At 36.0% G+C, this 26,973-nt stretch overlaps 2 protein-coding genes and 1 pseudogene across 3 annotated transcripts; 2 read left to right on the top strand and 1 right to left on the bottom strand.

Annotated features, from left to right (window-relative positions):
* Positions 1-578: 578 nt before the first annotated feature.
* Positions 579-6,228, top strand: LOC130958924 (flowering locus K homology domain-like). Its single transcript, XM_057885250.1, has 7 exons — positions 579-753; positions 1,389-1,915; positions 4,004-4,250; positions 4,371-4,522; positions 4,975-5,226; positions 5,321-5,515; positions 5,813-6,228. Exons 2-7 carry the CDS (start codon positions 1,397-1,399, stop codon positions 5,996-5,998), a joined length of 1,551 nt encoding a protein of 516 aa, XP_057741233.1. The 5' UTR covers positions 579-753; positions 1,389-1,396; the 3' UTR covers positions 5,999-6,228.
* A 799-nt stretch (positions 6,229-7,027) lies between these two features.
* Positions 7,028-10,011, top strand: LOC130962599 (uncharacterized; annotated as a pseudogene).
* Positions 10,012-22,411: 12,400 nt separating this feature from the next.
* On the bottom strand, positions 22,412-26,402 carry LOC130962328 (fructokinase-1). 2 transcript variants are annotated; one of them, XM_057888544.1, is made up of 5 exons: positions 25,911-26,401; positions 24,843-25,093; positions 24,466-24,757; positions 23,565-23,717; positions 22,412-23,348 (listed from the first exon to the last, which is right to left on the bottom strand). In XM_057888544.1, the coding sequence occupies exons 1-5, from the start codon at positions 26,301-26,303 to the stop codon at positions 22,959-22,961; spliced, it is 1,479 nt and encodes a 492-aa protein (XP_057744527.1). In that variant the 5' UTR covers positions 26,304-26,401; the 3' UTR covers positions 22,412-22,958. The 2 variants fall into 2 exon arrangements, with proteins under 2 accessions (XP_057744527.1, XP_057744528.1); XM_057888545.1 differs by having other exon boundaries at positions 22,955-23,239; positions 25,911-26,402.
* Between the last annotated feature and the right edge of the window lie 571 nt (positions 26,403-26,973).

A 26,973-nucleotide genomic window follows, 5' to 3' on the forward strand; every position in this document is an offset into this window, starting at 1 on the left:
AAATGTTTATTTGAGAATTTTAAGCACAAGAAAATTTAAATATTTTTTTTAATTTAAAATATTTACTTAAATAAGGTAATTATGTTAGTTGCATTTCTAAAATATTTTATTGAATAAAATAATATATAGATTGCTGTCTGAAAAGCTAAACAGCAAAATTTTTTTTTCTTATAAGTGAAATTTTTTTTTTAATTTTATGTAGTTAAAATCTGTCAATAAAATTTGTTCAATTAATTATTCTAACATATTATTTTACTAAAAATTATTTTAAATAATTTTATAAATTATATTTTCTCTTTAAAACACTTCTGAAAATACTATAAATTAAATTTAGTTTGTATTTTATTTTTTACTTTTTGAGTTTTATGAAAGAAAAATATTAAAAATAATACAAATTTTTTTAATTTTAATTTTATTTTTTCTTTTCCTCAAATCTGAGAATTATTTTTCTGATATTTTCTTTTGGGATTATTTTCTAAAAATAAAAAATTATAAAAAACAAAAACCGCAAAAGTTGTAAATGCGTGTAAGTTAAAGGACGCCAAAGCAAAAAAGAGGAAATGTTGTGTGAAGTGTGAACGATGATTGTATTGTAGTGGTGTGGGTTACTCTCTCCTCATCCTCAGCCTAAAATCTTCACCGCAATAATAATAGAACCAGAAGTAAACCTAAATCGGTTCTGATTTCTGAACACCGCACACAGCCTCCGCGCCTTTTCTTTTTCTCTCTTCTCTCCGAAGCTTCTCGAACAACGTAACTCTCAAACCCTAACTCCTCCTCGTTCTTCTTCTTCTCTCTCTAGGGTTCCTACATTCTCTTTTTAGCTCTTACTTCATCGTTGTTATTCACTTTGTTATCACGCTTTTAAATTTTTCAGTTACTTGTTCTTTATTGAAGTATCGCATTTACTTTCTTCACGCCTCTTTCAATTTTTTTACTCTGTTTTTCTTTTCTTCTTCTTCTTCTGCCTTCGGAGTAGGCAGTTTCGAGAATTCGGTTGGTGACTGTACTTTTTTTTCATTTTTTCTTTCTCTCTCGTTTCTTATGTATGTATGTATGTATGTATGTATGTATGTTTGTATTTGGTGGGTTTGTATGACTGTATACATGCTATATTTTATGTTTTTATATATATGCTCATTGTTTTAATCTTTTTCTGTATGTTTATTTTGTTGAAACTTTAGGAGTTTTGTAGCTCAGTTTTTTAAGGCTCTAGATGTTTATTATACCATGCAGTTAATTGATTTTGGAGCTTGTTTTAGTGTAGACTTGAAATTTTTCTTGTTTTTCTTTTTGGCATTTGAGGTATTGTTTGTTTGTTTGTTTGTTCATTTTAGTTGTTGAAAATGGTGTTGACGAGTTGTTTCAATTGATTTTTCCTCCTTCAGATATTGTGATGTCTGGGGAAGAGTATGATGCACAAGATGCAGGCTATGTGCCTGAAAACCCTGAATTTCCACAAAACCATTCCGACGAACATGATGAAGGAAATGTGATTGATGATGCGGGGTTTCCTCAACTGCAGCCTGATGAACATGACGATGGCAATTTGGATGAGGGAGCTAATCCTCCTGAAAATCAGTTTGATGGCCACGAAATTGAAGGTTTGCCCGAAGATACCGATGCTCCTCCACAAGAGAATGCTGAGGAGGAGGAGGAGGAACATCATGATATTGGGGATGTTACTGGGAATTTCAATTCTCAGGAGAAACAGGGAGCACAGGATAATTCAAAAGGAAATGAAATAAAGAAGTGGCCTGGTTGGCCTGGAGAGAATGTTTTCCGGATGTTGATTCCTGTACAAAAGGTTGGCAGTATCATCGGCCGCAAGGGAGAGTTTATTAAGAAAATGACGGAAGAGACCAAAGCTCGCATTAAAATTCTTGATGGTCCGCCAGGAACCATGGAAAGAGCAGTGAGTTTACTTTTCGTGTTCTTATTAGTTATGCCTTGTGGGATAATCCTGCATATTTTGTTTGAAATATCATATACATTTGGTGTTTCTGGACGGGCTATTCCATTAATCCATTGCTGTTTGTTTGAATACTCTTGTTTGTTTCTTGCATTATTATATCTTCTACATTCCAATAGCAGTATATACTGCATTTCATATTTTTCAATTATTACATACATAGGTAATATGTAAAATTACAAACATTTGTTCTGTGGGGCATGACATTTGTGAATACTTGCTTACTTGGCAATGAAATTGCAACAGCCGCCACTATATCTTGATCTATTTCAATTGTGTGAATATCATTGTTGCACTATTATGTTTGTTACATTCTGGATTCTGATGGCAGTTTATATTGAATTTAATATTTATGTATGTATTATTGTATTGACCGTTGAATTGTGAATCAGCTTTCTGCTGTTTTAATAGCTGGTCATGTTTTCAAAAAACTGTTATTACCTATACTACAGACTGATAATCAATTGTGTGACTTGGTTGGTATGATTATCTATTAATTTAGTGTGTTATGTGGATTTCTGCCTCATTTCATTATTGTATATTAATGAAATTCTATCATGGGGAGGGCGGGGAACATCTATAAGTCACATCCATGTACTTTAACTAACATCATAGTTATTAATGACTTAAAGTGCTATCATTTGGTAGCTACTATAGTCTTTTAAATAACTATCATTTAAATTGATAGTGGGTAGTGAAGTGAAATTAAAAATGTCTGAACACATGGCAAAATAGTATAATGGATAATATAAATTATGACCACAAAGCAGTTTTTCTTGCCCAATACTCTTATTATATAACAATATTGCATTTAAATTGATAATCATTACTGATTAGTGAAGCAAAATTAAAAATGTTTGAACACATGTTAATAGTATAATGGATAATATAAATTATGACCACAAAGCAGTTTTTCTTGCCCAATACTCTTATTATATAACAATATTGCATTTAAATTCATAATCATTACTGATTAGTGAAGCGAAAATAAAAATGTTTGAACACATGTTAATAGTTAAGGGTATAGCGGGTGTAATATAAATTGTAACGAAGAGATATCATTAATTTGAACTAAATCGTTTATTCGTGATAAAAACATGTTAACAATATTAACTCTGTTTGAAGAACAGTGTTGTTAAATTAGGTGAACTGAAAGTATACATAATCTATCAGAACACAACAATTACTAAATAAACAAACAGATTAATTATATAGATAAGAAGAGATTCTTTTGTCACGATAACCAAATGGGTGTATGCAGGTTGTCAGCATATATGAATGACCAAAGTGGCTTCAAATTGAAGAGCCAAAGTTCCAGTTGCCAGGAAACAGCAATGAGCATATACAACTGCTGAAATGTTTGTCTTAAGAATCAGAAATAATTTGTGCAGACTTTGGTGGCAAGAAGCATTCATTTTACCTGGTAAATTCAGAACTTGGTCGGTTGGTGTCTTGCCACACTTCCTAAAACTCTCACCCAGAAAAGAATATAAAAGTTACTATGAAAATTAAAAAAATAATAAGCTTCTGAAATTTTATAAGCATATTAGTAAGCACAGAAATTTTTGATACCGTAAGTAGAACAATCCAGTAAAATTTAAATGTATCATCACCATTTAATTAAACCAGTGGCATATATCATTATTAAATTAAATTATTACCAAGCTATAAGAATTATTAATAAAGATTTAATTATTTATTCCCCCTAGAAGTTTGACATAGTGGAACTAATTGCTAATTCATTGAAGAAACATAATGGAAATAAACATAAAACAAAAGTTAGTTTCACATGGAGAAATCAAATTGCTATCAACAAACATTGAGCTAAAGTTAGCAACCAGATTTTATATATCTATGTCAGTGTTACATATTGATGAATAAGGCAACAATCATGTTTTTGGAACATGCAGATTAATCAATGAGTCAAATTCATTAATTTGGCTTATTTTGAAGTTTGTGTTTTGAGGTTTATTATAAGATTCTGTTGTTTCTTTCGTGTTTCTGATTTCTTTTTGTTTGATGCTTAAAAAGGTAATGGTTTCTGCGAAAGAAGAGCCAGATCGCGCCATACCGCCTGCTGTGGAGGGTTTGTTAAGGGTTCATAAACAAGTTGTCAATGTGGACCACAATCCTCCAGATGCATCGGCCGCATCAAACCAAGTTGTTACGAGGCTTCTGGTGGCAGATACTCAAGCAGGAAGCTTGATCGGGAAGCAGGGTTCCACAGTAAAGTCCTTTCAAGATAACACTGGTTGCAATATACGTGTTCTTGGATCAGGTGTGCACACAGATTTTGTTAATTTTGTTTGCATGTTTATCACTAGATCTATTATTTGGAACCCCAATCCATATCAACCAGATTTCTGAGACCTGTGCCTGAATAATGCATTATTTTCAGCTGAATACCTGCCTGTATTTGCTCTACGGGATGATAGTGTTGTTGAAATACAAGGGGAGTCTGCTGGGGTTCACAAGGCAGTTGAACTTATTGCACTTCATCTCCGTAAATTCCTGGTTGACCGCGGCATAGTTGGAGTGTTTGAAACACAGGTATGTCCATTTATATATTTTAGTAGTTTGTCAATCTGAAGGCTGGAATGGTCAGACTATGTATGCCGATGAGTTATGTCATGAGATACGACTTGTGAAGAAGAATCATCAAGCTGATATGAATATTCTTGGCCCTTTATCAATTACATCTTTTAAGTGTAAACTGTATTTCGGAATGATGGATTGATAATTTGGTATTGCTACTGACAGCTTGGGGTGGAATGCATAATAGGCTATATGTTAATTATTGCACATTAGTGTGCCTGACTTCCATCATTCACAGTTAGCATGATGACTTTTTTCAATTTGGTTTCCATTGAAACCAAGTGTTTATGAAAAGAATTAAGTTATATGGATCATCTTTGTGCATGTGGCTGATTATTCCTTTTGTTGTTCTTGATAAAAAATCATTATCCTTGATTTCATTTACCCATCTTTGTCCCAAACTTCAGATGCAAAGGCCAGATGCTCGAGTTAACCAGAATGTGCCCCCACCTCAAGCTTGGGGTCCTCCACATCCGCAAGGGTTCCCCACTCCTGGCAGTGGCGGACCTGCTTTTGCACCCAATCCTCAATATATGCCTCCTCCACATAACTACGATAATTACTACCCACCTCCTGATCTGCCTCCCGTAGATAAGCTCATTCCTCCACCTGCCTATGCAAGGGATACTTCTCAATCACAGCAGTCTGTTGCAAATAAGGTGTCTTCTTTTGCCCAACCTGAGGACTTCAGATTGCCATGCCAGTTTTAAATTATTTGTTGTCTTGATATGTGATTTCCTTTGTACCCTACAGGTCACACAGCACATGCAAATTCCTCTAACCTATGCAGATGCAGTTATTGGAGCATCAGGATCAAATATCAGCTATATTCGCCGTGCTAGTGGCGCAAGTATTACAATTCAGGAGACCAGGGGTATACCAGGGGAAATGACTGTTGAGATAAGCGGCACCGCGTCACAAATACAGGCAGCTCAACAACTGGTGCAGGTAATTGATTTTGAAGGGGTAGTGGATTCTTCAGCCTTGTTGAGAAATTCTTGAACCTGTATTGGAGCTCGTGTACTGCGTTCATAACCAATTAAAGAACTGTCTTTTCAAGAGTTTAAACTAGTGATGGGCTATATCTTAAAATGATATTCATTTTATTCTCTCATTGGATTGTGACCATAACCTCATCGGTGCTCCATGAACTCCAAAGGATTTCTATGGGTTTCCCTGTACTTGGATTTTGTTGTTTTTTGTGCATGCATCTGAATTGACAACAATAAATCTTATCTGATGCAGAATTTCATGGCTGAAGCAGCGAGTGCGGCACAAGATCATATGGGGGGATCAATTAACCAAGGTTACAATTCCTATCCTACCAATGCTTCTGTTTATGCATCTCCACCTTCAAGTGCTGGAGCACATACAGGCCATGCACCTTCTGCTGATTATGGTTCGGTGTATGGAACCAATTATGGTTACTAAGAGTTAAAATTCCCCAAAACACCCAAATCCCCCGCGCACGGGGCCGGGATAGAGGAAAAGAAAGAGGATTACATTCAATTTTAGTGGAGGAGCAGTGTTTCTGTAAACTTTATGTTCAATTCTAGCTAGTTCTCGTGGGTATTGTAACCAGGATTGTACCCTTTAGATTTTTACCTTGTATTACATTGGATATAACTGGACATGGTTTAGTATACATTTTTCTGTCTTAAGTGTTGCCTCGCTCATCTTTTATCTGTTTGGTCTTTTACCGAAGCATCTTTAGATTAGATTTTCAACAAAATAAATATTTGTTTGATCACAGTAGTAGTTCTTGATATAGAAGAAAATGTTAACGAGACGGATTTCTTTAGAATTTAATTTCAATATACTGATAGTGCAATTGTTATGCAGGTTATTACAGTTATAATACTATTTTTTTGTTCTATTTTAATGGTATTGAATTATTTTAAATTTTCTTTTGGTTTCCCACGGTATCTCTAGTCTGGCAGGCCAAAGATTAATCCGTCGCGGTATTGAGTTCTATTTAAGGGTTTGCCGCTGGCCAATGGGTTGCTGCATGCACAAGACGGGATTCGAACCTTCCGATACTTGCTTAAGTGGACTAGTGAGCTACCAACTTAGTTAAATTATTTTAATTATTTTACAATTTGGAGATTTAATAATTTAGAAGTGGCCAGCAGCCTTGCATGAATGGGTGCGTCGATTTTTTTTGGGTCCAATTTTTTTTCTTTTGTACAAGTTTCCCACTAGTTAATTCTTATTGGGTTAACCACTAAAAATGTCCCCATTCCGAATTATGAAAATACATTTGAATTTTATTATTGACAAAAATATCTTTAAATAATTTAAAAATACAACAACAATATCCAACAGTAAATATATATTTTTAAAAAGTACTTTAAACTCCGCCTATGTTACACTTGTGGTACATAGCCGGTCCCAAACCCGGATAAAGGAGGAGGGTTGTGTTAGGTTTTCGACAACCAACATAAAAATATAGTCGAACACCATGACATGAATCAAAGACATTATTGCGCTAAAGCTAGGTCGTTGCCCGGAAGTAACGCATCGTATGGCTTGAGTACGGTGTCAAATGAGCAAGAGCCGCTGCATCGGTGCCCGGATGTAGTGTTAAATGAGCAAGGGTTCTCGCGTTTTCGTGAACGGACGAGGGTAAATAAGCTAGTTCACAAAGTAAAAGGTAAAGGTCAGAGCGACAGAAGGTTAAGACTTGGGACATGGAACATAGGCACTCTAACAGGAAAGTCCATGGAGGTGGTGGACACCATGACAAAGAGGAAGATTAACATTATGCGCCGATAAGAAACAAAATGGGTTGGTGCAAAGGCGAGGGAGTTGGATACTTCTGGTTTCAAACTTTGGTATACAGGAAAGATGAAAAATAGGAATGTGGTTGGAATAATTGTGGATAAGCAGTAGAAGAAGGACGTAGTGGATGTCAAGAGGGTGGGAGATCGGATCATCTCTATCAAACTTGTGGTGGAGGGAGGTGCTTTCCATGTGATTAGCGCCTATGCACCGCAAGTGGGTTCGGACGAACAACACAAGCTAAGGTTTTGGGAAGATCTAGAGAGTTTGGTTCAAGACATACCTTTGGGAGATAAGATTTTCTTAGGAGGAGATTTAAATGGCCATGTTGGGAGAGAAGTAACTAGATATGGGAGTATTCACGGAGGCCATGGTTTCGGGGTAATCAATGCCGATGGTAAAACTATTTTGGACTTTTTCTCAACCTTTGATCTTCTCATCGCAAATACATGTTTTAAAAAGAGAGACGAACATCTTATAACCTATAAGAGTGGCATGACAAGCTCTCAAATCGACTTCTTCTTGTTGAGGAGAGTCGACCGAAAATTTTGCATTAATTGTAAAATTATCCCGGGAGAGAGTTTACAACACAACATAGGGTGCTCGTCATGGATTTTCGCGTTGAGCAAAAGTTGAGGAAAAGACATCATACGAAGAACCCAAGGACGAGGTGGCGGCGGATGAAAGGTGAGGAACAAAGAAGCTTCCTAAGACAGGTAGAAGAAGAGGCAAAGTGGGATAGGAATGGAAGCGCGGAAGAGATGTGGAGGGAGATGGCAGAAGTTATTAGAAGAACAGCAAAAGAAAGCTTTGGTGAATCTAAAGGAATAGGACCAAGAGACAAGGAGTCCTGGTGGTGGAATGCAAGTGTACAAGAAAAGATAAAGATAAAAAGGGAGTGCTTTAAAGAATGGTCTTTATGCCGCAATGCAGATAAATGGGAAAAATATAAGGCGGCTAAGAAAGAGACAAAAATGACTGTAAGTGAAGTAAGAACAAGAGCATATGAGGGTCTCTACCAGTTTTTGGGCACGAAAGAAGGAGAAAAGGGTATATATAGAATCGCAAAGAGCCGTGAAAGAAGAACGAGAGATTTGGATCAGGTTAAGTGCATAAAGGAAAAGGATGGAGAGGTGTTGGCTCAAGAGGAGAAGATTAATGAAAGGTGGAAGAGCTACTTCTATGAGTTATTTAATGAGGGACAGAAGACTCTTCCGAACCTTGGTCGGTTATGCACAAGAGAAGAAGACCAAAACTTTGACTACTATCGAAGGATTCGAGACTTCGAGGTAAAAGAGGCTCTAAAGCAAATGAAAAATGGCAGGGCAGTAGGACCGGATCATATCGCGATTGAGGTTTGGAAGGGCCTTGGAGAAAAAGGCATCAACTGGTTAACCAAGCTTTTTAATGAGATTTTAAGGTCAAAAAGGATGCCTGATGAGTGGAGAAAGAGCACCTTGGTACCTATCTACAAGAATAAGGGAGATATACAAAGTTGCGAAAACTATAGAGGAATCAAGCTTATAAGTCATACCATGAAATTATGGGAAAGGGTGATAGAGCGGAGGTTGAGAAAAGAGACACAAGTAACAGAGAACCAATTTGGATTTATACCAGGTAGATCTACCACTAAAGCGATATACCTATTAAGAAGGATGATGGAGAGGTATCATAGTAATAAAAGGGATCTACATATGGTGTTTATTGATTTGGAAAAAGTGTATGATAGGGTACCAAGGGAGGTCTTATGGAAGGTTTTAGAAAAGAGGAGAGTAAGGATCGCATATATTCGTGCAATTAAAGACATGTACGATGGGGCCACAACTAGTGTGAAGACTCAAGGTGGTGTGACAGAGGAATTTCCTATTGGTATAGGATTACACCAGGGATCATCCTTAAGTCCATACCTTTTCACATTAGTCTTGGAAGTACTCACAGAGCACATCCAAGAGCCTGTGCCATAGTGCATGCTTTTTGCCGATGATATCGTCCTTATGGGAGAGTCAAGGAAAGACTTAAATAAGAAGTTGGAGTTATGGAAAGAAGCTTTAGAAGTGTATGGTCTGCGTATAAGTCGTAGCAAGACGAAATATATGGAATGTAAGTTCAGTCTGAGAAGGGAAAACTCTAATATAGAGGTGAAAATTGGAGAAAACATCCTACAAAAAGTTAAAAGTTTTAAGTATCTTGGGTGCATCATACAAGATAATGGAGAGATTGAACAGGATGTAAATCATAGGATCCAAGCAGGTTGGTCAAAATGGCGGAGTGCATCTGGTTTTATATGCAACAAAAAAGTGCCTTTAAAACTTAAAGGTAAATTCTATCGCACCGCTATAAGACCGGCTATGCTTTTTGGTACGGAGTGTTGGGCGGCTAAAGGGGAGTACGAACATAAGCTGAGTGTGGCAGAGATGAAGATGTTGAGATGGATGAGTGGTTATACGCGATTGGATAAAATAAGGAATGAAGATATAAGGGAGAGAGTTGGAGTAGCACCCATTGTGGAAAAGATGGTTGAATCGCGTCTTAGGTTGTTTGGACATGTGAGAAGAAGACCGATAAAACATCCAGTCAGGAGGGTGGATGAGATGGAAGATGGACAAGGGAAGAAAGGCAGAGGAAGACCTAAGAAGACCATCCATGAGGTGGTCCAACGAGATCTACATGTAAACGGTCTCTCTGTAGACATGACACATGACAAAGCACAATGGCGTCGTTTGATTCATGTAGCCGACCCCACTTAGTGGGATAATTCGAATATATTTTTTATTAGCGTTTGAATAATTCGAGACATTTTTGGTGGTTAACCCATTTTTATTTGGGCTGCATCCCAAGGTCCATAAAGAAAAAATTTCACAATATACAAAAAATTTAGATTACATAAAAAAATCATTCAAAAATTTAAATCACATTAAATTCATTATCGAGTTGTGGATGTTTCTTTTTTCGTAATTGGACCGCATCTTAAACCTCAATATATTTCCTATTAAGGAAAAAAAAACATCCACTTTACATGGAAAAAAAATCCAAATCACGTTAAAAAGAAATTCAAATCACATAAATTCATTCTCAAGGGGTTGTTGATGCTTCTTTCTTTGTAATTGGATATTTCTTTCTTTGTAAAAGTAAAACTCGCATTCCAAACCCCAATACATTTTCTACCGAGAGACGAAAAACATCCGCAATATACCAAAAGAAATCCAAATTACATAAAAAAAATTCAAATCACATCGAAAAAGTCTAAATCACAAGAAAAAGGAGAGGGAGGAACAATGGCGGCAGAGGGCGCGACGCGATGCGAAGGCGGGGGCACGGCATGATGGGCGAACAGCAACGTAACTCTCTCCAACGGCAATCACGGCGCCGTGACATGACGAATGGCGACGCAACAAAAGCACCTCCAGAGGGGATTGCGTCACTCACACAAGAACTCCCTCCAGCGGCGACGTCCACGGCGCATTGCGAAGGCGAAAATGCGGTGGCTGCAAAGCTTTTGCGCGACAGAAGGTTGATGCAATGAGAGAGCTCCTGTCCACACAGCTGTTACTGTATTTAGAGGAGGTTATATTCTCTATTTCTAATTATTCAAAATCTGATTTTTAAAAAATTTTAAATTTAATTTTTAAACAAGTTATTTAAGTTGGTTGGTGGATGTGTTGGCCCTATACTTTTTTTTTTAATTCAAAGACATGGTATTTTATTGCGTTAAAAAAGAAAACAAATGTAAGTCAATACATCTGTGTTGGGATTTTTCAAAAGACAAAAAATGAATAATAAACTAAGAAGAAGCTTTCAGAAGCTTGAAGTAAGGAAAATAGAAGCAAGAAAAAAACGAGAAGCAAAAAAGAAAATGCATGCTGTTGTTGAGGAAAGAGAAATAGTTACACAGTTCTTCTTCAACCTTCTCCATTGAGATGAGCTCTCTGAAGCCTTCCGAATTCCTCTGCTGCTTGAGAAGCTTGAGACCAAATTTTCTCAGTGCATATTTTCCTTTTCTCAAAAATAAGGGCATTCTTAACTAGCCATGATTGTCACAGTAGGTAACCCATTTTTGAACATTTTTTTTTTGAAATTCGGTTGGTTCTTCAACATACACATAGCTTGTTTCCACCAATTCCATGTTGCCATTGTTAGATCTCTAGGTATTTTGTGCTGTTATGTTCCATTTTACTCCTTTCTCTAGTACTTTTCTACTCTCTAAGAGGCTTTGGCAAGCCCATGAAGGTTTGTTACCTGTTTTTGCTTCGAAGAATGATGAGTACCTGAAGTACTTGCTTTTATAGATTTTGTAAAAGAGTGTGTGAGTGTTTGTGAGAAGCCGCCAGCACTATTTGCCTAGTATTGCCAAGTTGAAAGCCTTGAGATCTTTGAAGTCTAATCCTCCATGATTCTTGTCTCGGCTCATGATATTCCAGCTGACCCAGTGCATTCTCTTTTCATTAGTTTTCTGTCCCCACCTGTAACACCCTAATATTTAAATCCTTATGCTCGAGCCATAAGTCAATGATAATGAGGTGGTATGACTCTCAAGGTGGATTATAATACATAAACATATATAAGTTGAAAGGAAGTATTAAATGAGAAGTCTGAAAAGGATTAAAATAAAATCGCGAAACAGAACATTCATGTATCGATAAACAAAAGATAAGGCGCACCCAAAAGGCGATATAAAGACAACGCAATAAAGGAGAATAAGATAAAGACATGATATAAGTATATAACATAAGTAAATAGTCACTAGCTGCTACCTGCAAAGTTTAGGCCAGATAGGATATAGAATAAAATCAATTTGACAACAATATTTTCTATCTCTCCCAACATATACATCAAAGCCTCTATAGGCAGGTTTTCTAAAATGATAAATACATATATATAAGTTTTTAAAAATAAATACGGAGAGATTCTAAGTAAAAGTAAAACAAGAGTCTAATGATCTTTGCCATCTTTCAGATGAATCACAGCTGACTGTTGAGTTCCAGGACGTACATCTGAAAAATAAGAGATATATCTAGAATGAGAATCCCCGACCCATGGATTCCCAGTACGGTAAAAGTGCCAAATAAATACAATGCATTATAATAAGAACTCACTAAGCATCTTAAGCTTCCTTTTATTAAATATTCATCATAGGTTCTCATTAATCCATAAATAGGCATCTGTCCTAAGGGAGTACTAAATCTGATTCATTCTTCGCATCTCTCCTAACTTTCCATCTCTCCAACATAATAGAACCAGAACCATAAATAGAACCAACACCATCATGAGGGACCTTTCGGTTGTACAAACATAAACAATGCAGATAAGTAATACATAAATAGATTCAAGTAAGGCAAGTAGCATATAATCAGGTAACATAGCATGTACAATTAGGCATTCCAAAACATGTAAGCAAACCCAAACAAGTTCAATATATGCAAATTTGTCGAAATTCAGACAATTTCTCAAAATCTCATATCATTCTCGACAGGGAGCAAGTGGGGGCTAACCACTGCATCTACCTAGGAGATTCAAGCCAAACCCGGAGCAAGTGGATCAATGCCCTTGCATCTACCCAAGAAGGTATATCATAATCAAAATCATGTTCAAAATCAATCTCATAATCATTATCATTATCATCGTCAATCTCATCTCAATTCACCTTTCTTGGTAATTAGGTTCATTCATCATCATCCATTCATCATCATAATTCATCATCACATCATTCCTCATCATACATTGTCTCACTTTTATTGATTTTCCATAATTTCATTAACTCAACTCTTTAGTATTGGTCCCTAACCCTTCCATCCTTAATTTCACCGGCTCTATATTCTTATCAAAGTTTATAAAGGTTTGGAAGGCTAAAAGAATGGTTAAAATACTTAAAAACACACCTTTTCAAATTTTGAGAGTTGTGCGTACGCATGACCATGCGCGCGTACATACGGGTTGAAATTTGGGTGTCGCGTACGCGAGCCCATGTTCGCATACACGAGAGTTGAAAACAGCAGCTTTTCCTCGCGTCGCATACTACGTCGGCGTATGCGAGTGTGCAATTTTAACACTTCCGTGTACGCATGCCTCCATTCGCTTATGCGAGACTACTGGACAGCTCCCAGAGTCCGCATCGCGTGGCAACTTGACGTACGTGAGTGTTGCAGAATTGCAAAAAGCTGTTAAGTGTAAAAATAAGTTTTTTGAACTTAATTTTCAAACCTTCATATCTTTTTGTACAAAATTCGTTTTTCAACAATTCTTAAACCATTGGAAAGATCGATAAATGAATTTTAATAAAAATTCAATTTAGAAAGTTTTTCAACTCTAAAGACCAAGTTATACCCCGCCAAGTTGACCAAAAATCATTTTTAACTAAAAATATACATTTATCAATTTTCCAAAGATTCACAAGTCTCAATCATTTTCAACCAACAAAATAAAACTAACCCAACTCAATTCACATATTTACTCTCAACCAAATTCAAACCTACATCATTTACTTATTTCAACTCAAATAACATCCACTTCACATCTCAATCCTCAATTCCCAATATCCTCCCATTCATTCCAACTTTTCACATAATAAATATCAAATTCCATTCAATTTCAAACATCACTCATACAATACATTCATCAACTTACTGTTCTTACCTCTTCTGGTCTCCGGCCCAAAGTTCACGGCCTTCGGCCCAAAATTCATCAATTCAATATACATATAACCCATAATTATACAATTCACTATGCAACACTAATTCCAACAATACAACAACTATGCATCATCCAATTAATCAATTGTCACAACATATATTCTACACATATCAAATTCATCCATATGCAAAATTCAATCTTAATCCTAGGGGCATCTAACCTAGGAATTCTCATCACATCACACCATACGGTACTTAAATAAAACTTAAACCGTACCTTTAGTGACGCTAAGACCAAACTCTCAACTTGAAATCAACCAAGATCAAGTTCCAATTTCACCTCCTCCAAGTTCAAATGCCACCAATGCTCAATTCAATACCTCAAGTACTCAATCTACACTCATTTCACATAGTATGCACAATATTCAAACTCTAGGGTTTCTTAAAACTTCATAAACAAAGACAAAAAGTATCTCTTACCTTTACCCACTGAAATTGATTGATAAAACTCATCAATAACTCATATTAGAGCACCCCTAAACAACCAAAATCACAAGATTTCCTCAAAATCCAAACACAAATTTAGAGGGAAAATAAAATTGGGCAGAGAACAACGAGATACTTACCATAATACCTAAATAGAATTGAAGAAAGTGAGAAGAGCAACGTGTGGCCGCAAACGGCTCGTCAATTGGAGCTCTTGATCAAAAGTTTTGGAGTTTTAAAGATCAAAAGCGGTTAGGGTTTCTCTCTTCCTCCTCTCTTCTCCATTTTAACGTGTTTCTCCCTAAAAAGGAGGGGAAATGGATTGTGCTAAAATAAGTTCTTATATAGTGTAGACTTGGTTTCACTTTAGCCCGGTTCACCTAGTTTAGCACTTTAATTCGTATGCTAATTATTTTCACTTTCTAAATTATAAATTTTAACTTCTTAACTGGTTCACTCATAAATTAATTTTCTCACTCACAGTATCGGGCAGATTTAAGCCGGTATAACTGGCTAAAATACCAATACGCATTTTACGTGTATTTTTCCACTTGAAAAAATCTGTTGAATCCAATTATCATCGTTAAAGTTCTAAATTCCTGAGTCTTGATTTTTGACCCCGTCCGGGCGTATTTTAACTATTTCAATTTAATGATCAATTACCCAACTAAATCCTTTTATAATTTTTTCGGATCTTACACCACCAAAATTGCATCATCATCCTATGTAATTCCTCTAGTAGAGAGTCGGGTAATTTGAAGCAACTTAAAATATATACTAGAATTGCTGATCCTATTGCCTTTATAAGTATCTTCCTTCCACTAGTGGATAAGAATGTTCTTTTTCAATGCGCCAATTTTTTTCCTATCTTATCTTTAATAAATGAGAAGATTTCCTTCTTAGACTTGTTAACTACAGATAGCAGCCCCAAATATTTGTCTTAAGCGCCAATATTTGGGACTCCTCATGTATTTTCTATAAGATAGAAAATTTGCTCAAATTCATTTTCTGTCCACTCATGTTACCATACTATTCTAGGATTCGCAGCAAATTATCATAGTTTAACTTCTTGGCCTTACAAAAGAGTTATGAGTTGTCCGCAAAAAGTAGGTGTGAAATGGAGCGGTATCTGTTATTCAATCTGAGTTCTTGCAGTGCATTATTCTGTTCTCTTTTGTAGAGCAAATAGGACAAGCATTCTGCACAAATAAAAAATAGGTATGGTGAAAGAAGATCTCCTTGTCGGAGTCTTCTACTTGATTTAAAGAAACCAGTTGATAATCTATCCACAATAACAGAATAAGAGATTGAAGAAACACATTTCATCATCCACCGAATTCACTTTGAACAAAAACTCAATTTCTCCATAATGTACCATACAAAAATCCACTCCACTCTATCGTAGGCCTTATTTATATAAACTTTGAATGTCATTTTCTCCCTCTCATACTCCTTAGTTTTAAGGTGGTGCATGCATTGATGAACAACTAGGATATTATCACTTATTAGTCTTCCTTTAATAAAGACACTTTGATTTTCATTAATAAGTAAATTTATGAAAGGTTGAAGAAGATGAACCAAAATTTTTTAAAATAATTTTGTAGAAGACAATGCTAAGGCTAATCGGCCTCACCTGATTCATTGATGTAGCATTAGGTATCTTTGGAATTAAGCAAATTTGTGTATGATTAAATTCCTTGAGGATTTTAACTCCCCTAAAGAAATTTTTCACTGCTTGAATCACATCAAACTTGATAATTTGCTAGTAAAATTGGTAGAATTTTGCGGTAAACCCATCATCCCCGGAGCTGCTTCTAGGTTTATAGAGAAAATTGCCCTTTTGATCTCTTCTTCTATAACCGGTTTAACGAGGGACCGATTTATATCTGCCCTCAGTTTTCTTCCTATGCCTCCCAGTAGTTCATTAGGATCTTAGGTAGGACCTGCCAAGAACAATTCTTCATAGTATTTCTGTGCACATGCTCCAATTGTGTTGGGAGTAGTACACCAGTTGCCCTCTCCATCCTCTAACCTCCAGATTTTGTTCCTCCTATTTCGAACTTTTTTTTGTACATGAAAATACATTGTATTCTAGTCACCCTATTTGAGCCAATTAGTTCTGGATTTTTCGTTCCAAAATCTTTCTTCACTTATGATGGCAGCCGCCAATTCGCCTTCAATCTTCAAGCTTTGAGCCTTTTCTCTTGCTGCCGGTTGGTCCTTAGCTACTGATAATTTAGCCTCAAGTCTTTCAATCACTTTTTTGAATTATTTGCACCCGAAGCTTGCCATTTGATTAAGTCATGTCTGCATTGTTTTAACTTTTGATAAAGCTTGTACGTTAAAGATCCGGTGATATTTATCTTCCAACCTTCCTTTATTATTTCATCCACCCTTTTCATTTTACACCCCCTTTCTTGGAAGCAAAATTTATGTTTGGCTTTTTGAAAAACTGGGATGGCACACATTAAGATAGGCTTGTGGTATGATCATGTGTCCTCTAAATAAGTGATAGTTGCAGCTGGATATTCTTCTCTTAGAGTCATCGAGATCAGCCCCCTATCTAGTCTTTCTCTTATTGCTCTGTCTTGGTAACTTCTATTCCACCATGTGTACTTTCCAACTATGAATCCCATATCCACAAGCTGTCCACTGTTGATAAATTCTTGAAACTGTCTAATTGATTGGGATGATTTTTCAATGCCTCATTCCTTTTCATGTGCAGCTGTAATTGCGTTGATATCCCCAATAACTAGATATCTATCATTTAAAGAATCAATAATTTCCAGCAGTTTTTCATATTGGTTCACCCGAATATGGTCAGCACTATACAAGTGGACTCCAATCACATTCCACCTTATATTTCTCTCGGAATCGTAGTAGCAAACACCATGAAAAAGCCTTCCTCTCTTATAACCTCCACATTAAAGTCTTCTATCCTTGCCAATGTTAGACCTCCCACTAAGCCATTCGGTGCTACATGACAGAATTTTGTAAACCCACATTTTCGTAACTGTCGTTCCACAAATGAGAGCTGTTGTTTTGTTTCACAGAGGAACAACACTTTAGGGGAATGGGATGTTCTCATCACTTTAATATTGTGAACTGTCAGAAATTTTTTCAAACTCTGATAGTTTCACATGATCATCTTCATGCCAGTTTGGGGCACCTTTCATCCTTTCATCAGCATTCATCTCCATCAAGTCTGCTCTCTCATCTTCCTCCTTTTGATCTCTTTGCTCTAGGTTCGTTTAAAGCCAGCAATTCTCTCCACACTCCCTTCATTCTCCATATTCCTAGCTAGGTGTTTAAGTTTCAGTCTTTTATATGATTTGGTAGAGGTTTTATGGTTAATTTCTAAGCAAAAATTTTTCGACTGTTCCATGTGTTGGGGTTTATTAGGTGGGTCAATAAGGGGTTTAGGTTGGCTTATGATTATTGTGTGATAATCAGTGTTGTTGATTTGAAGGTTTTGTGTGTTTGATTGATTTTTATTGGTGATCGTGAGAGGTGTTGGGTGCGCTTTTAGTTATAAGATTGTTGCAACGGTGTGGGTATAAAAATGTGTTGTGGTGATTGATTGGGTGAATGGTCAGGTGGTTGGGTTCTTTGTGTGTCTGAAACTGAAAGGTTTGCAAAGCTCTTTAGCAAATTGACTAGTGCGGATTTTTCTTTTGTCTGTTCAGGTTTGATTTTTCTTCTTCTATTATTTAGGTTACTGTTCTCCTTCTGCTCTTCTATCCTCCACCCAAATTGGTCGGCTTTCAAATCTGGCTTCCACTTTTCATTCACTATTTGCTGTTCTGCTAATGCTTTTATATAACTTTTGTAATTTCTAGTTTCGTGGCCTATAAAACTATAGAAACAGCAGTAGATTCCCATTCTCTCATATCTCAGGAGAATGTTAAAAACAATTTGATCAGAGCTAGCAATTTTGATATTCTGTTTTAGAGTTTTAGTGACATCAAGATGAACTCTAACTTTCATAATTCTGTCTTCCTTACCTCGCATCATATATGTCTTAGCTTCCATGACCTCACCGATCTTTTCTCCTATCTTTTTAGCTGCTTCATTTGTTTTGCAATAATCTGGCGTGCCCCAGAATTGTACCCAGATCGGGATACGTGTATAATCCTCTTCTTCAATTCTCATTGTCGTATGCCATTTTTTTAGGTGAATGATAAAGTGTTTGAAAAGCCAAGGTGAACTGTAAACCCCGTAAAATTAACGATTTTAATTAGCCAATAAATTAAATTTTATTAAAATAAATTAAAAATGTGAATTTTATAGTAAAATGAGATAGATCTAATTAAAACAAGAATTTTGACATTAATTTCAAAGAATTTGGCCCAAGATTGGGCTAAACAAACCGAACCGGCCAAATCGTGCTCCTATTGGGCCCAAGCCCAACTCAACCCCACTTAATTAAGTAAGCACAGCCCATTCTCCCTCCCCATACATGCAAGGAACACTGAAACATTTCTGCAAGCAGAGGAAGAACACTTCCATTTCAAAACCCCACTCAATCTTTGATTCCACACAACTTCTCGCTCCGACCTCCGATTGCCTCACCGTTTGCGGCCACGTGACCGCAGTGTCGAGCTCTACAAAACTCAGTACATTGTAAGGTAAAGAATTCACCTTTTTTTCCTCAATTTTCTCATTTTCAGTTTCGAAATTTATGAGCCAAGATGTTGAAAATTGTTCAATTTTAATGTTTAGGCTCGAATTAGCTTGAAGAGAACATTCAATCTTGCTTCTTTGGTGCGTATGTAACGTGTATCTATATATGTGATATGAGACAATTGGACATGTTGAAAGCTTAATTGGAAGCTTGGAGTGAGATCTAGTTGCTGAATTTTGGTGATTGAGGCTTGAAATTTTTGTCTTGTGGGTTGTCTCAGGAAATACGTGGAAATCGGCCAAGGTATAGTTTAGGTTTCTCGTATTTAATATATAATGTTCTATGAAAACTTAGGCTAGATGACCATAGGATAGATTGGAACATATGAGTATGTTTAATGATTAGCACCCTTGATGTTGTTTGCTATTTTTGATGATGGAATGTTAAGTGATGGGTTGATGATGATTGAGATAATGATATGAATGCATGTGTATGTATATATATTGAATTGGTGAATGATAATCTTGATGTTGTATTCGGTAAATTGATGAAAGGGATTGTTAAGATTGAGGAATGGTAGGGTATGAAGGTTGTTGTGATGATGGAAAGTATATATATATATATATATATATATATATATATATATATATATATATATTGTGTTGATGAGTTTGGTGTAAAGCATGTTGAGTTTGAGTTGGGTTTTAAAGAAAATTGAGGTTTTGAGGTTTTGTGTAAAGTTGGTTTTTGGACGAACTTCGGCGAGCCGTAACTTGTTTTCGGACCCCCAAATTGTTTCAAATCTATTTTATATGAAAATTGGATCCGTGAAGTTTATGTTGTTCAAAGAATGGAAGAAAAATAATTTAAAACAAAATTTATGCGCGTCGGAAGTTTAGGATTTAAGAATGAAAATTCTGCATGTTTCAGACTTAGCCAAAATTTTTTATAAAACGTACACCCACGCGTATGCGTGACCTAGGATTTCTGCGTACGCGAAACTCCTCGTACGTGTATAGACGATTCTGCCTAGTTTGCGTGCGTACGCAAGATGAGGTATGCATACGCGTCTTGGTCCAGACGCGTACCCACGCATACGCGTGACTCCTATTTTCAGCAACTTAATTTATGTTTTAAAAACCTAATTTCAAACCTCTAAACCTCTATTTTTATTCTTTTAGCCCCGAAACCTTAGTTAGATACTTAGTGATGAGATGTAATTAGGAAGAGGTAGTAACTTGGGAGTGAAGCAAGTTGTGGAGTAGTGAACTAATGATTGTAAGGGGGTGATTTTAAGCTTGAGAAGTATTAACTGAACTTATATAATTATGATGAAGATAATAATGAATTTCAATTGAGTGAAAGATGGGTTGAAAATGATGATGATCTTAAAGTGTGACGGTGATTAAAGCGATAGTGATGAGTTGTGATTGTTAGGATAGACGAGTAATTCCTATTCGATGTGTAATGTCGAGGGTAGACGAGTAATTCCTATTCGAGTCCTAGCCTGTGCATAGACGAGTAATCCCTATCCGGGTTAAGGATGTGGCACCTACTTGGGTGGACGAGTAATGCCTACCCCGGTTTTGGTGAAACACCGGCATGGGCAGACGAGTATAATGCCTGTCCCGTATGTGGTGTTCTGTCCACGGTTAGCTACCAGGACATGTCGGGATGGCTAAGTAATCGACAGATGAGACTCATCAGTTATAGGACATGCATACATCATATGCATATTATTTGAATTGATTGCTTGTGAATTATTTGGGATTGCCTACGTGATTATAATCTGCTATTTGCTATAGATGTTAGCTGTATACTTGTGAATTACTTGTGTTTGTTTTGTTTGCTTGTTTGTCTATGCGAATTCATCGAAGATGGAGGAACGGAGGAAAGGTGAAAAAATTTAGAGATCAAGATAAGTTTAGTTAGGCTTAAGAACCCTTAGGAGACTACCCATTTATGGTTTTAGTTTAGCTCTTTAAGTTTTATATCTGAGTGCCGGCGTTCTAGAATTGCCTCTGGCATTCCTAGGACCTTATATCTTATATGCGTGGCACCTTTACCATGCTGAGAACCTCCGGTTCTCACCCCATACTATGTTGTGTTTTTCAGATGTAGGTCGAGAAGCACCTCGCTAGGCGTCTGAAGTTCTACCGCGAAGTGGTTTCATTTTGGGGCTTATTTCTGATATTTTGATATGTATATGTATTAGACTCTCCTCTTGTGTATATTACTGCTTTACTTTTGTACCTCTTAGAGGTTTATGGAGAAACAGGATTATATGTATGTATTTTTGGGCTTCGGGCTGTGTATATATGTATGTAACTATCCCCCGGCTAGCCTTAGCTTCACAGGCTGAGTTAGGAACTTGTTATTTTGTACCCTTGATCCTCTACTCTTATCTTTTGTACAAATTTGTTAGTGAACTTTAGATTTCTTCACATGCAAATAATCTCGTTTTCTTAGTGTTGCACTTTTTATTTTGTAATTTTGCTTTATCCATTTTTCAAGGCTCCTTGTATAAGGTATTCCTTCCAATATTATTATGTATATATCTTGTTTTTAGAGGTCGTAACACCACACCGCTTCTGTTTTACGGCTTAAGCGTAAAGTTCTATATGGTAAGGTGTTACATGAACCGCTTTCAGCTCTAAGCATATCCGTCTCCTTATTAAAAAATAACTGGAAAATATTATCTCTCTGAGCCTTGACCCAAAATCCTCCTGTTGATTCCATATGGCATTGAAAGCCCTTCCATTGTCCCCGAACTAAAACCCTTATCCGCCATCAGCCTTCCTACTAGACTTCGGGAACAATTCTCAATTCCTACTCTCATGTCCTCCTTTCCTAAACTTACCACTTCCTCCTCATCTGATCCTAAAATGTCGGGATTCTGAGTCCTCCAAGTCTCCTTTGACACCATTCAAAATTTCACGGGTGTGTTTAGGATTAGTAGATTGATCTCTCACTCTTAAATCCCTCAAGAGACACACTCACAAATTAAAAACTCTCAGTCTAGTTGGCACACAAACCCTAGCATAAACCCTCAAACCTTAGAAGGGTACTTAAATTCTTAGAACATCTCTTGGTTCCTATACCTTTTCATTAGCTAAATTCACTTTTTTATAAAATAAAACTAATTTATCACTTTTGTCCTCTTTATTTGACACTGCGAAATGTGAAATTCTTCTACTCATATTTCTTAATTTCTTTGTATCTAACATTAATAATTTCTGTTGTTACTTTATACTTGTTATCTAATGAAACCTCGTAGAATTGAAAACTTTAGGTTTTACTCATGAGTGTATTTGGAATTCGATTTGAGGGATTAGCTTTGCCCATTTTGATATTTTTCTTTCTAGAGATCAAAGTCAATTGCTAAATTTTGATTGGAAGCAGGGAACATGATAAACCAGTGTCCATAATCCCCACTCAAAATCTAATAGTGAGTGATACAAAAACAAACTATGATCAGAGGATAAAAGCTACTGCCCTCTACCATCTATAAACTATCAATATAAACAATAACATATCACTGCTTAAGAAGCATTCATACAAAAATGAAGCCAAAAAATTGGTACCTATCAGGGGGAAAAATAAAAAGCTCTGACTCACTGGTGCTTGGAGTATAGGTGCCTTTGACACCAAAGAAATATTGTTTGTGACAGGAATCGTAACAATTCAGTTAAAATGCTTTATGAGCAGCTACCTCTCACGTGGCCATGTACTTTGCTCAAACAAATGCATTTAGATTAGTTATTGCAGTGTAACTTGGAGATTTACTCTGCTATATGATTCATATGGATGATGGAGAAGTATTACTTCACTAGGATGGATATAACGTATGATGTAACATATTATCTGGAATTTATCATGCCGCCACATTGCCGGGTATCTGTGGATGTTCAAGCTTAGGCAAGAGCTCGGAGGCGACGTTGTCATATGGGACATGGTTGAGATGGTTTGGATTGCCGTTACCGTTCATCATGTGTGACAAACATGTTATTTCCTGAGCTATCGCATTCTTCCCAAGTACATTGGTCCAGAATTTGGTATCTTTGCTGATGTTTGATGATTTTAATAAATCTTTCACATTTTCCAGTTTTGCTACATTCCTACCAGCACCACACCCCATGGCTGTTGCAGCACCCACTGCGTTTGCAATTGTTAATGTATTAACCAACGGCATATTATGTATATAACCATATGCAACAGCAGCAACAAAACTGTCTCCGCACCCAACAGTATCAATGACATCCACCTGATAAGAATTACGAATCTAGTCTGTTTGAATCAAGAGTAAGGTGGAGAATAATAACAAATTATCACAAAACTTAAAATGCAAGACTGACAAACATTATAACTTGATAACAAAAGATGTAATAACAAACTAAATAGCAATGATGGAAGAAATCATGATTTCCCAGAATGCTAGAATTTGAACAAAACAATTGAACACAAAATCAGAAGCTAATACCTTGAATGCAGGAGCACATGCTATATTTGATGCAGTTATTAGAATTGAACCATGAGAACCCATTTTTATAATCACCCATTTTGTGCGGATCCCTCTTTTGAGAAACTCTTGTCCTGCTAATATTGGATCTCCTAGGCCAGTTAAAGACTCAGCCTGTTGGGCAAACCAATCACGTGGAGACGTTAGCAAATTATATTTTTAAACAGAAGTTTGAAAAATAATTAAACAAGTTCTCAAGGAGATATCCACTTATTGAAATTATCTTCAATTTAGAATGCAATGCAAAAATGATATCACAATAACTTGCAAAGTTGCAATTGATAATTATACAAGTATTGCAAATTGCAATAGACTTGAATGAAGTAAACTATAACAAGGCAAAACTAGACAACACTTTTTAAGATTACAGAATGACACTTTGGCATGCACAACAGAAAATTGAGCTGTCAATGAGGGAACAAAGGAATCCATCAATATATAAGTAGCGATACACAAGATGTACCCAAAAATAGGAGGGAAAAGAAACAGATATTAGATATACAAACAACGCAGGCCCGTGTTAACAAGGAATGGATTTGGTAGAACATTTGCATAATGTAAAGCAGTTCCTGATTAACATAATATGAATATTAATTTTTTTAATTTCAGAATAAGAAACTGAAGATAGTGATAATATGGAGTCTTTGTCAGCATCCAAAAGAAAAGTGTAAAACATGATATAGCTCAGAAGATAGATATACAAGCAGAAGTAGAGTCCCACAATTTATAAAGCAAAGAAAATAATGTTATACAACATCATAGCCAAAACTGCAGAGCACGAGCTAAAAGCAATAACTAGAGTCAATCATAACAGTATTAAGGATATATGTTTTCTATATATGAGGAAAGTTATAATTGAAACCTCATCAGAAGTTAGAAGAAGAACATCACACATTCTGAGAAACTGGTCAAGAGCTCTTTGTTCTTCTGCAGTCCCAGTGGAGAGACTCTTTCCACGTGGTCCAGGATCAAAGAATATCGATGTGCCGACATCAACAGCATAGTCCACTGCTGAGAGCAGTAAACTGGGAGAGAGTTCATCAAAGCCATATCCATTACAGAACAAAACCTTTGAATTTCTGATAGCTAGTTTTACTTCTCTCCTCAGTGTGCTCATCCAATGAAATGCAGGTTCCTTACTAAAATCTGCTCGACTAATAGATAAAAGATGTTGACTTAGGCCCTTTGAAAACGAATGTTTAAGAATAGATAAAAGCATTAGAAGTAATTAAAGTTTACCTGCAAAAACCATGTCTTTGTAACGGATCAACAAGAACCCAGCATAGAAGTGTTTCGATAGATGCACTGGAGCTGTTCACAACATCAGTACTGTTACTCATCTCAACCATACCAATGCCCTCATCATGAAGCACATCTAACAGAAACTTCCCATAGATTTCATTACCCACATGACCAATTGATACACAACTAAGTCCTAGCCTTGCAGCTGCTATTGCCATATTGCAGTTCCCACCAGCTTCCCAATATTTCTACACAAAAATCCATAGGAAATATGTTAAATGAATGACAAAAACCAATTCCAGGAACGAAACTTATGCATTCCTTATTCAGATTATTAATTGATACATGAGTCTTCGGAATTAGATGTGCATATTCTTGTACTACGATGGCTAGATAAAGGAATTCAAATCAAAATCAAGACAAAACCCTCTTTCTCTTCTTGGGGTTCATTGATCAGCTACCTGTGCAAATCCAAATAAGTTGCAGTGGTTATGTAAATCCCATAATTCTTGACATTAAAAGTGGAATATGCCAGCAAACAGTTACTGATATTTTAATACCAGAAAGGAAACCAGCAGCTAATGCAACAAGTTAAGCAATTTCGGCACCTCACAATTTCTTCTCCTTTTTATTATTTCACTTTCTTCTAAATTTTAATCACAGCAACTCTATATCTTTCACATAACAAAATCATGTACCTTCCGTAACCATAAAGCTACAAACTCCTCCCCCCCCCCCCCCCCTTTTTCCCTCTTCTCTAAAATAAAAAAGTTTCCCATGCATATAGAGCATAACAATTTGTGTCACAACACAGACCCAAAATTTCGACGGAGTAAAATTACATGGCATAGCAGATTTTAAAAAATAAAATAAAATAACATCACATGCAGTTTAGTCCCTAAAGCATCGAAAGATTGAAAAGAAAAGACATTAATACAGAAAAGCAGAGAATCTAGACGCGCACACACATAAGAAATGAAATGAGAATCCACTGAAGTAAAGAAGAAATATTCTGAGGGACTAAAATGTAATTTTCCAGTAGTAAGAGATAGAGATAGAGAGAACCTTGTTGGGTGGAGAAGAGGCCAAGCGGTCCATGAAGGCCTTGCGTTCGTGAAAGGAAGGCGGGGGCAATTGGGGAACATTGAGAACTATATCAACGCAGAGGTTCCCAAGCGTGGAAACGTCGACGTTTTTGGCACTCCGAAACGTTCGGTAATCGTAGGATGGTGAAGGAGGAACGAAAAGAGGATGATTGTTTGCGACAGCGATTTGTACGGCACCCCTGTTGTTGGTGGCGAATAGCACGGAACGGCGTCGTTTTGGAGGAGAGAGAAGGTTTAGCGGTAGAGTCAACAACCCAGGGTTTGGGGTGGGATTGGAATTGAAGGAATGTGAAGGTCCATGAGAATGGTAGTTAGGGTTTGGGAAATTGAGGGCTTTGTGTGTGAGATGCATTCAGATTTTAGAGAGAGAGAGAGAGAGAGAGAGAAATGGTTTCTGGTGTGTTTCGTTTGGGGAAAGCTTTGCTACTACAAAGTACATACAAGAATAACGATTCTATGTTTGAAACGGTGGGTTCTTATGCCGGACAGAGTAATCTTGATTTTTACTTTTTGTTAGATTTGGATTTTGGATACTTTAAATTTTAAAATTTATTTTAAAAAGTAAAATATAATTTAATCTTTTTTTATTATTTATTTTATAAATATGAGCAAAAATATATATAAAAGAATATTTAAAAATAAAAATTATATTTTATTTTTTTAAATAAAAATTTAAAATTTAAAGAGATTCAAATTCTTATACTTAAGTAAATTAATGAAACAGCATAATATTTTTTTTATAATTTTATTTTAAAATTTTATTTTGATGCAAAGACTTTTTTAAGTGAATTATCAACCCTCTCTAATTCTAAATTCACTCTTATTTTATTTTTGTTATACTTTAAAAGTAAGTATTTAATTTGGTTATCAATGACAAAATACCACCTGAACTAAAATAATTATATTTATATTAACTATATAAATAATCATCTAAAAATTAAATGTATAAATTATTTTTTATTATCAATACATTAAAATTAAATTTTAAAATAATTAATATTGCAATATAGTTCTTATGAGAT

Source organism: Arachis stenosperma, chromosome 2, assembly GCF_014773155.1.
Source record: "Arachis stenosperma cultivar V10309 chromosome 2, arast.V10309.gnm1.PFL2, whole genome shotgun sequence".
Classification (NCBI taxonomy): domain Eukaryota; kingdom Viridiplantae; phylum Streptophyta; class Magnoliopsida; order Fabales; family Fabaceae; genus Arachis; species Arachis stenosperma.